This window comes from Bos taurus, chromosome 17 (genome assembly GCF_002263795.3).
Source record: "Bos taurus isolate L1 Dominette 01449 registration number 42190680 breed Hereford chromosome 17, ARS-UCD2.0, whole genome shotgun sequence".
NCBI classification, from domain to species: domain Eukaryota; kingdom Metazoa; phylum Chordata; class Mammalia; order Artiodactyla; family Bovidae; genus Bos; species Bos taurus.
The window spans coordinates 70468055-70478428 of record NC_037344.1 but is presented as its reverse complement, the minus strand read 5'-3'; the positions used below and the strand labels follow the sequence as shown (position 1 = coordinate 70478428).

The following is a 10374-nucleotide window of genomic DNA, read 5'->3' as shown; positions in this document are numbered from 1 at the left end:
TCAGAATCTCCAAGGGAGGCTGTGGAGCCTGCAATTTAAGGCGCTCCTGGGCACAGGAGCCTTGAGGAACCACAGCTGGGACTAAGGCGGCCCCTTCTGCTCTGAAGCCCCGCGGCCTGAATTCTTGATGCTTCAGTAACGGGATGCATTTCTTTCCCCGCCACGTTTTCCGCATCCCACCCCCATGTGGTTCTTCACCCCAGGCTCATTTCTACATCCGGGAGGCTGACGGGTGCTGCCCAGGTGTACAGGGGGCCTGTGTGCACCCCCTGCCCCTGGTGCAATCACCGAGCTGGGAAACGTCTCCAGAACTCCCAGCCTCGGACCAGCATCCTGTTCCCAATGGGCGGGAGCAAGGAGGCCCTTCTTTCCCTTCTCAGCTCAGAGACGACTTTCAGCGAACTCATAGCCACACGCCCCAGGTGGATTCTGGAGTCCTCCCCTGTGTCCTCGGCCACGTCTTCAGCCTCCAGGGCCCCGGCGACGGGGCGTGACCGCCCGGCCCAGGATGGGGTAGCTGCCGCCGGGGACCAGGCTGGGGACCGAGATGCTGCCCGGGGCACTTTATTCCTGCTTCTGCTCTGTACAGGTATATACAGCGGTGTGAGCTTATGGTACATTATTTCACAAAATTATACATCCTGTGAGCACTCCTCCTGGGCGGGAAGTGGCAGATCCCACTCTGACAGACTGCGGATGTTCACGGGACAGCCCTCCCGCCTGCTCCCGGGGCACAGCGGCTCCTGCAACTTCCTTCCGGGAAGAGGATGGACGCTGGTGGGGGACAGGCACCCCCACAGCCCCCACCCCCCCGAACCTGCCCGACTGTCCCCCCTACGAGTCTCACGGGCAGGGGGACGCCAGCCCCAGCCCCGGCCTGTCACGGGGCGCTGGCGTGCATCTTCTCCAGGCAGCTGGCCCAGAAGGCCACCAGCCGGCTGTCGCGGTTGCCACAGAAGTCTGTGAAGTCCTTCAGCAGCCGGTCGGCGAACCTCTCGTCGCCGGTGGCGCTGGAGCGCCAGGTCTTGGTGAGCATGGTGTTGTAGGCCCAGTTGTAGCCCACGCGCTCCTCGCAGAACAGGGTCTGGCTGGCGGAGCTGGTGGAGTTGCGGCGCCGCCGCGGCTGCCCTGAGAACTTGCGCTTGGAGTAGGGCAGCTGCAGGAACACTGTCCCTGCGGGGACAGGGCCGGGTGGCGGTGCCGCCAGGACGGAGGCAGGCAGGGGACCCCAGGCCAGCCCGTGCACACCATCCTACCCCACCCTCCACGCCACGCCCGGGGCGCCTCACCTGTGACATGGATGTACTGGGGCTTGTTCTCGGCTGGGAAGTTGAAAGCGGACGCAGAATACTTATCTTGAACAAACCCAAACCTAAAGGAAGGTCAGCGAGACACGCTGCTGAGGACCTCCTGGGCCGGAGTGTGGCTGACACGACCCTCAAGCAGCCCGGCCTGGGAGAGGGGACCTGGAAAGTATCCCCGTGGAACGTCCCTGTGCTCCTCTCCATCCTCACCGCTTCCCACCCTCCGCCCCGCCCACCTTGTCCCCTCTGAGGAGCTGAGAGCCCCTCACCTGCCTGGCCCTCCTTCCTCCAGCCGTCATCCCCCCAGCCACCCCCCTCCATCACACTGGCCCTGCCTCCCTCTCCCCTTCACCACCCCACCCCCAAGACCCTCAGCTCCCCGGGGCAGGCCCTTGTCTTCACTCCACTGAGTTGCCCGGCCTCACTCCCCTTCCTGTCTGGGCTCCTGCACTAAGTGCAGTGTTCCCAATAAAGGCTTCGCACTGAGAAATGCCGCAACCGGAGTCATTTTCCTTAAGGCGAGAAACACATGGGGCCCTGCCTCACTCTGTTCTGGAAACAGGCAGGAGGGGCTGTTTTCCATCCATGGCAGGTTCTGTGCCTGGTTTTTCTATTTCCACAAAGTGCATTCATCACAGCTCTGCCTGCTAAGTGCTGTAGAGGACGTGCTGGCGAGTGCGGCCCCTGCCCTGAGTTGAGGGGTTTATGTAACAAGTGCTGTGAGGAGGCAGCACTAAAGCAGGCACAGTCCTGTCTCCTCTCTGGACTGAGCTCTGGGGAGGTGCTGTGTTGCATCCTGGGCAGAAGCTCCCGGTTTCACAAGGCACCTGATAACTCTTTGCTGAAGGACATGTGAAGTCAGATGTGTAGATTAAACCGATCGGCTGCATGTGAAGTCAGATGTGTAGATTAAACCGATCGGCTGCTTGCACCGTGAGCTCAGCACCATCAGCCAGTTCTAGCACCTGTGGGCACAGCTCTGGAGTTCGCGCTTCCTCCTCTCAACTTTCCCATCAAGGCTATCTACTCAGCGTGGATCAGCACGACCTGCTGACAAACTCGGCTGGGGTCTTCCTAACAGTAACCACCGTCTCCTGGAGGCTCACTGGGTGACAGGAATGTCAGGGAACCCTGCCAACAACCCGGGAGAACACGAAGGCAGAGCAGCTCAAGACTCCTCGGCCGGATGCTTGGTGGAGGGGTGGGCGGGGCAGAGGTGAACCAGGCCTGTATGCTTCTCACGTCAAAGTCCTTTCCCACCGACCTCTTCACTCGACTGCCCCGAATCGTACACCCTCCTCCTGAGAGGAGGAAGTCAGGTCCCTGGCACTTATTTCACAGCCTTTACCAGACATCAAAGACAAGGGCAGAGGAAGATCTAAGGCAGGCCTGGGCCAGTTTGGGTGGAGGAGGCTGAATGGTCTGGACTTCACCTTATGGCTGTGGAGTGTGTGTACAGTGGGGGTATGTTTGTGCATGATGGGGTGTGTGTACAGTAGGTATGTGTGTGTGTACACGGTGGGTGGGTGTGTGCATGGTGGGAGTAAGCATGGTGTCTGTGTGCACGGGGTGTGTGTGTGCACAGTGGGGATGTGTGTTCATGGTATGTGAGGGTGTGTATGCATAGTGGAAGGGGTGTGCACAGTGAGGTCTGCGTGCATGGTGTGCGTGTGTGTACAGGGTGTGAGTGTGTGTGTACAGTGTGTGCGTGTGCATGGTGGGTGTGGGTATGCACAGTGGTGTGTGCACGGTGTGTGTGTGTGTACAGTGGGGATGTGTGTTCATGGTATGTGGGGGTGTGTATGCATAGTGGAAGGGGTGTGCACAGTGAGGTCTGCGTGCATGGTGTGCGTGTGTGTACAGGGTGTGAGTGTGTGTGTACAGTGTGTGCGTGTGCATGGTGGGTGTGGGTATGCACAGTGGTGTGTGCACGGTGGGTGTCTGTGTGCACGGTGCGGCTGGGACAGCTGAAGGCACCTGAATAAGGTGATATGACCCTAAAAGCAGCACAGGAGGTTTTGATTTTCTATGGTTAACACAAGGAAGCCACCGGACACTGAGCTAGTGACATTCTGGAGACAGAGCTGGACCGGCCTGCGCCTAGGACAGGCCTTCCTTGGTACACATAGTAGGTATCACTAAGTAGCCACTAAATGTATCTATTGCTTGTTAAGTGTTCATTGTCTTCTCAACATGGGTCAAGGGGCTCCTGAAAAATTCTACAGGTTTTCATCTCCTGGCAAGTTTGCCTCTGGGTGGAGGCTGAGGAGACGGCTCTCTGCTCTCCCACCAACACGAATGAGAGGGAATCAGGCCTAAAAAACCACAGCTCCAGGAACTGGACAGGAGGGCTCATCTCTGGAACCGCAGCAGAGGGACCCGTCGGAGACACGCAGTACACCTGTCCTTGGTGGACTGGCTCTGTCTCCCAGGAAAGGGGATGGACTAGCTTCACTGTTTGAGACAAACACCGAGGCCTCCCCATGCTTCCTTCTTGCTAGGAACAAACCTGTGCGCGATGGCTTCCTGGAAAAGGTGCATTCGGTCCCAGTATGTTTCTGGTTCAAAGCCTGCAAGGAAAAAAAGAATAAACACTGAGTTGCTATTCCAAGGTTTGCAATCATCCCTGGGTCCGGCCTCCGTGATCCCTTACTACTCTTGGCAATTCTCCCCCCTTGAGCCCGAGCTCTGCTTTTCCACGCCACCAGCTTTCAGAAGGACTGGCCTCCACCCCAAGGAGGGACGTCCTAAAGAGAATGACAGCCCCCCAGCTCCATCAAGGTCTAGAGAGGGGAGGAACACAAGTCCTCAGCGACCAGCGTGAGCTGCCAGAACTTGCTATGAGACTCATTCTAATGAAGTCTGTGCCAAAAGCAGAAAGGAGCAGGATATTAAATCCAAGCAAAGGACAAGCTTTAAGTGCATGCTATTTGCTTCCAAGGAGAAAAAAACGATTTACCAATCTTCCAGTTTAGGGGTGGGGAAACTGAAGCAAATCAATATAAAAATGGTTTTTGGAAAAGTGATCAGCTGGGGAGGGGAGTGGCGTGGGGTAGATGGGTGCCCGCCCCCACCGCCGACTTCATGCTGTGGCCTGGCTGGTGTGAGGAGAGGAGCAGGGCAAGGAGGTGGCAGGGCTGAGGCAGTTGTCACAGGGCAGAGGCCACGGGCTGGGGCTGCCCTTAGGGTCAGCGTGCTGAGTGCTAGAGCAGCAACCACTCAAAACAGCATCCCAGAGGCCAGGGGCGCCGGCAGGGGCTTGACTGCTCTTTCCTTCTTTGGAATTTTATATGTACGATAGATGTGAGGATTCTGGGTAACCAAAGAGAAAAAAAAAAAGATGTTGGCTTTAATTGGTAAATACAAGACACAGCACGTTCTCATCATGTTTTTAAGATGTTGAATTCCTTATTAGAAAGGGAGAGGACAGGAGCAGAGATGGCACAGAAGCAAGAAAATCGATTTTCAGATTCAAGTCCTTATTCCTTTCAACTAGGATGCCTTTCTTTCAGCTGTAACCATGGCAACCAACAGAGGATGCTGGTCTTGCAGATTGGGTTACAACTGGCAGGGAGAACCATCAGCTCATACAGCAATGTCCTCCGGGGCCAGCCCTGTGAGCACTCCTGCCCAGTTACAGCGAAGGTGGGAGACCCCAGAAGAGTCTTTGGATGGTGTGGGTGAAGATCTCGCCTTCTCCGCAGCACATTAACAACAGCAGTAGGAGGCAGTGCCTGGGTTAAAGTCATCAGACATGGATATAAACATCTGGCATTTCAGGAGTGCAGAAAACGGTCCCTCTGCAGCCATACCACAGGAGGAAACAAGAGCGTAGGGGGTGGGGGGAACTCATAAACTCTAAGGATCACGGGATCTATGGCCTCCAGGGGTCATGCAGCTCGCCTGGATCCCCAACTACTGCTTAAAATGCTGTGTCTGTACAAAAATGTCTTCCAAAATGTAAAAAACATACAGATGTACCTTCAGAACAAAAGCTTTTTGCACCCCGGCATGGGGGTGGGGGAGAACGGTTCTCTGCCACCAAGTACGCCACAGACTCATGAGAACTCAGGGAAAAGCACCTCCTTTGCCTCAAAGGTTTCTTCTTCCACACTGATAATTTCTACACCTAGGAAGCTAAAGGGCTCGGATCATCAGCAGTGACTCCAGCTTTTCCTTATAAAAAGGTCACCTGTGAGCTTATGGGACGCTTTGCAGGAGCTAAGAATACGCTCACTGCAGTGTGCTTGGTGGTGAAAAGTCCGTGCCGTGTGAACGCAGCTCACCCCTCGATCTGTGCACACCTGCCCCTGGAGTCAGGCGGGCAAGGCTGGCCCCGTGGGCTCAGTTCTGGGGGAGGGCTGGGACCAGGGGCCCCTCGTCCTCCTTCTGCTCTGCCTTCCTGTGCCGTGGGACTGGAGCCCTCCGGGTGCTGAGGCGCCTCAGCCGTGCACACAGCGCACCATGTCCCGCTCTGCTTTCGGAGCCTCCCTTCTCCAGCCCTGCTGCATGGAGCAGCAGGTGCAAGCCTCCCGTACGGCTCAGCTTCCTGCCACCCACGCCAGTCAGGCTGGAGCGGAGAGAGGAGGGCACGGGAGAGCCCAAACAGCAGCGCCCCTCCTACCCACCATGCTCCCCCGGCCACACGAGGGTCTCCCTGAGCTGGCAAGGCAGCTCTGGCCAGCCCCATTTGAGAAACAAGGCCATCTGAGGCTCAGAGACATTAGGTGACTTGTCCAGGGCTGGCCAGCCACTAAGTGAAGAAACCAGGATTAAACGCTGGTCCCTCACCAGAAGCCCCTTCTTTTCACCACCCACGAAAAGCTGAGCTCCCTCCTGGTGCCTCGGGAGGCAACCCTGGAGGGTGGGGCGGGGGGCGGGCTCTGTGCAGGTGACAGCCCTTGGGAGGCGGGTGTCTCTTACCGTCAAACAGGTGCTCGCTGCCCTCCTTGAGCAGGCAGCTGATGTTGAGTGGGATGAACAGCTGGGCCCGGAGCGGGTCGCCGTACAGGTAACTGGGCAGAGCAAAGGGCCCCTCCAAAACCGGCACCAACAAAAAGCCACAGGAGGTGGCCTTGCGGTGCCAACCTTGAACCTGGTGGGAAGCACAGAAGCACGGAGTTTCCGGTTATGCACAACTTTTTTTTTTCCTGTACCAAGCAGCATGCAGAATCTTAGCTTTCCAGACCAGGGATCAAACCCGAGCCCCGCTGCAGTGGAAGTACTGAGTCTTAACCACTGGACTTGCCAGGGAAATCCCACATATGTTAACATTGTTTTAAGAAACAACATTATTTTAAAAAACCTTCCCCCCAAAATGAGGCAAAACCAATTAAAAAAAAAAAAAAGAGGCCGACTTATTTATACAGAAGATACATAGGTGACAGGAAATTCTCAGAACATTATCTGTTAAAAAAAAAAAAGTGACAGGGCCTCTACCTGCACAGAATGTCTCCACGGTACCAGTGAAGTGTCAGGGCAGCAGATGGAAGTTCCAGAGAACAGGGGGAGGGTGGGAGAGAGCGTTACTTTTTGCTCTACACCAGGGATTCTCAACTGGGGCAATGCCTTCCTCCCTGGGAACACTAGCAAAATCTGGAGACATTTTTGGTTGACACAGGAGGGGGTGCCACTGTGGGCAGAGACCAAGGATGCTGTTGGTCTCTACATCCTACAGCGCACAGGCCAGGTCCCCTACTCCTGACAGAACAACCTATCCTACAAGTCAGGAGCCCAAGGCTCAGACACCCCCTGATCTACACCTTTTCTGACTGTTTGAGTTTTTCACAGTGTTTAATTTTTTGAGAGAGGCTATTGCAATGGTCCAGGTGAAGGTAACAGGAGCCTGAACTGAAAACAGTTGTTTAAGGGATGAGAATCCCTACACAGGCCCGACCACACACAGGGGGGCTCACCATCTCAAAGAGCACGGCGGCGGTCACAGCCATCCAGTGCAGCTTGATCTCGAAGGCCGCGTTCAGAGAGAAGTTGCCGTGGTAGTAACAGCTGCACCACTCCAGCCGGTCCGTGCGGTTGTTCACGTCCACGTCCAGGGTCACGGTCCTCTGCTCCGGGACAGTGGCAGCTACGTCAGCGTGCAGGCAGTGGGGTGCCCGGGGAGGGAAAGGAAGGCAGGGGGTGAGGAGGAGGAGCAAACAGCCGAGCACATCGACGTGAAACTGCAGGGCCTAGACGCTTCCTGGAGATCGTCTAGTCCAGGGCTCGGCCAATGTTTGCTATGAAGGTCCAGGAAGCAAGTGTTTTAGGTTGTGCAGCTATAAAGTCTCTGTTCTCACTACTCAATGCTGCTGTTAAGAGTGCAAAAGCAGCCAGACATTACCTAAATGAATGAGCACACTGTGTTCCAATAAAACTTTATTTACAAAAACAGATAGATTTTTAGGGCACTGAGACTACTCTGTGTGATACTATAATGGTGAGTGCTGCTGCGCTGTGCTAAGTTGCTTTGGTCACGTCCAACTCTTTGCGACCCTTTGGACTGTGGACTATAGGCCGCTAGGCTCCTCTGTCCATGGGATCCTCCAGGCACGAACACTGGAATGAGTGGGCCTGCCCTGCTCCAGGGGCTCTTCCTGACTCGAGGACAGAACCCGCATCTCCTATGTCTCCTGCATTGGAAGCAGGGTCTTACCACTAGTGCCACCCGGGAAGCCCCATAATGGTGAGTACGTGTCATTACACATTTGTCTAAACCCATAAAAGGCAGAACACCCAGAGCAGACTTTAAGGGAAACCATGGACCTGATTGATAATGATGTGCTGGTACAGGGCCATTGACTGTAACAAACGTCCCCCTTCAGTGGGATATGTCGATGGCGGGGAGGCAGGGGCGGGCAGGGAGTATACAGAAGCTCTGTGCTTTCTGCTCAGTTTTGCTGTGAACCTAAAAGTGCTCTAAAACCAAAGTTATTCTAAAACAAACAAATGATCAAATAGGCCTGTTTGTTCATAGCTTGCCTCCTCTAATCTAATCCAGCCCCGGATCTACAGATGAGGAAATAGCAGCCCATGGAGGGGAACTGCCCTGGTCAAGATCAGAGTCAGAACCTGAGCCAGGCTGAGCCCCAGATCTTCCGATTCCAGAGACCAAGCAGCCTAGACCAGAGTGAGGAGGAGGTGTTGCTTTTTGGTTTCAACCCAGGAAGGCAATAGTTCTATCATCTTTTCTCAAGAAATGGAAACTCTTACTGAAATCTAACGCTCTGTCCCAGGCTTCCCAAGTGGCCCTAGTGGTAAAGAACCCTCCTCAATGCTGGAGACACAGGTTCGATCCCTGCGTTGGGAAGACCCCTCTGGAGAAGAAAATGGCAACCCACTTTAATATTCTTGACTGGAGAATCCCCACGGACAGAGGAGCCTCGTGGGTCACAGTCCATGGTGTTGCAAAGAGTCAGACATAAAGGAGCAGACATATGCAATGCCCTGTCCCAATGACTGGGTGCTGCCCACTGATGCCAGGTCAGCACCAAAGTAGCTCATCTGATCTGGGCTCCTGCTCACAAATCCTTCTCAGCCAAGATGGGTGTTGTAGAGACGGGTCAGACATAGAGTTCCTGACCAAAGGCCTGAAGCTGGCTCGGAAGTAAACAAAAGCCAGGGCTCCACTCTGTCTTTCTGGGTGAGGCCAGACCTGGGGCTTCTATAAACTGAGATCAGTCCCGTTTCCTCCCTCCCCCTCGAATCCAGTGGCATTTCTCCATGGGCAGCAGCCCACTCTAACAATCATGCGAGCTCCTGAAATAGTAAGAGTATTTTCCCAGAAAACGTGCACGTGAAAGATTCTGCCTGGTTTCAGAATTATTGAACCCCTGATGCCCAGGGTGTTCCTGAAGAAACTGTCAAGAACCAAAACAATAACACTTCTCCCAGAAGCAGAAACCCTAACAAAGGAGTAAGTGCAACACACGGGGCCCTGCACCCATGCCTGGGGGGCCATGGTGATGGGCGGTGCCCTGCCCCTACGTCTCACACAGGGCATTGGCCATGCTGGCTCTGAGTGACTCTGACAATCTGGAAACCAGCAAGGTTTCCATCCCACCAGCCAGGCAAGAACTCAAGTTAGCCGAGCACTTCCAGGCTGACCAGGTAGAAAGAGGAATTTCACTGGAGTCTGGCCTGTGTTATGTTTGTTCCCCTCCTTCTGCGGGGTTTTCGGGGTCACTCCAACCTGCCTGTGAGGGGAATCTCATGACACGTTGCCTAGAACTCATATCTCAACTCATCAGTCTGGTTCTCATAATCAGGTCACCACCATTCAATAAGCACGTATTCACCCCACCTTAGGGAAGAGTCCTGGGGTGCATGCCCTAAGGTAAGCACATTTAGTGGGGAGGACAGACGGGAGGTCCATGCTCAGAGTGAGTGCCTGGAATGGACCACCCCTGAGACCCCTTCCTCTTCTGAGGTCCTGAGATACTCTGGTGTGGGGACAGCCTCTGGCAGGGGTTAAACCAACAGAGAATAGTCACTCACAGCCTCTGTGTCCTGACCCCTGGGAAAAGTGACCACACTGTCCGTCTGGTCCATGCAGGACTAGCACCAGGCCCCGATCTGACGACTGCTGAGCCCTGTTGGTTGGCTGTAATGCACGTGCCCCACTCAGCCGGTGGAAGCTGCACAGGAGCCCGCAGCGCTGACAGTCACAGCATGACAGCCACGGTGGCCCTAACCCTGGTTCCCACGGCATCGCCCTTCCGGCTGGCTACCCGCCAGCACTCCCCGGGCCCCACCGGCCCAAGCACCTACCCAAGAGCGCGGCGGCCTGGCTGCGGCCCCCAAAGCTGCGGCTAAAGGAGCTGTGCCTGCTGGCGTAGGAGGCTGGCCGGCTGGGCAGCCAGGGCAGCAGGAAGGCGGGGATCTCCGAGTGCAGGAGCTCCTCTGCCACGAAGGCCACCTCGAACCACTTGCGCTGGAAGCTGGCGAAGTCGTCCACTGCCGTCGTGTGCCAGGTGGTGGGTTGCTGCACAGCCACTGCGGAGGGCGGTGGGGGGGCCCTCAGCACGGGTGCCTGTGTTCTCACCGATTCACGCCTGACGCAGTGAATCTGAAA

At 55.6% G+C, this 10374-nt stretch overlaps 1 protein-coding gene across 5 annotated transcripts in view; it reads right to left on the bottom strand.

Annotated features, from left to right (window-relative positions):
- Window positions 1–423: 423 nt before the first annotated feature.
- Window positions 424–10374, bottom strand: part of DEPDC5 (DEP domain containing 5, GATOR1 subcomplex subunit) — a 72932-nt gene continuing 62981 nt past the window's right edge. For 4 of the 5 annotated variants that reach the window (XM_005218191.5, XM_005218192.5, XM_002694632.7 and 1 more), the window contains 6 exons: window positions 10071–10295; window positions 7220–7389; window positions 6228–6399; window positions 3814–3874; window positions 1290–1372; window positions 549–1173 (listed from right to left, as the gene is read on the bottom strand). In XM_005218191.5, coding sequence (XP_005218248.1) covers window positions 881–1173; window positions 1290–1372; window positions 3814–3874; window positions 6228–6399; window positions 7220–7389; window positions 10071–10295 — 1004 coding nt within the window. In that variant the 3' untranslated portion in view covers window positions 549–880. Of the gene's footprint in view, window positions 1174–1289; window positions 1373–3813; window positions 3875–6227; window positions 6400–7219; window positions 7390–10070; window positions 10296–10374 lie in introns of all 5 variants that reach the window. The other variant, XM_010814196.4, reaches the window with a different exon arrangement.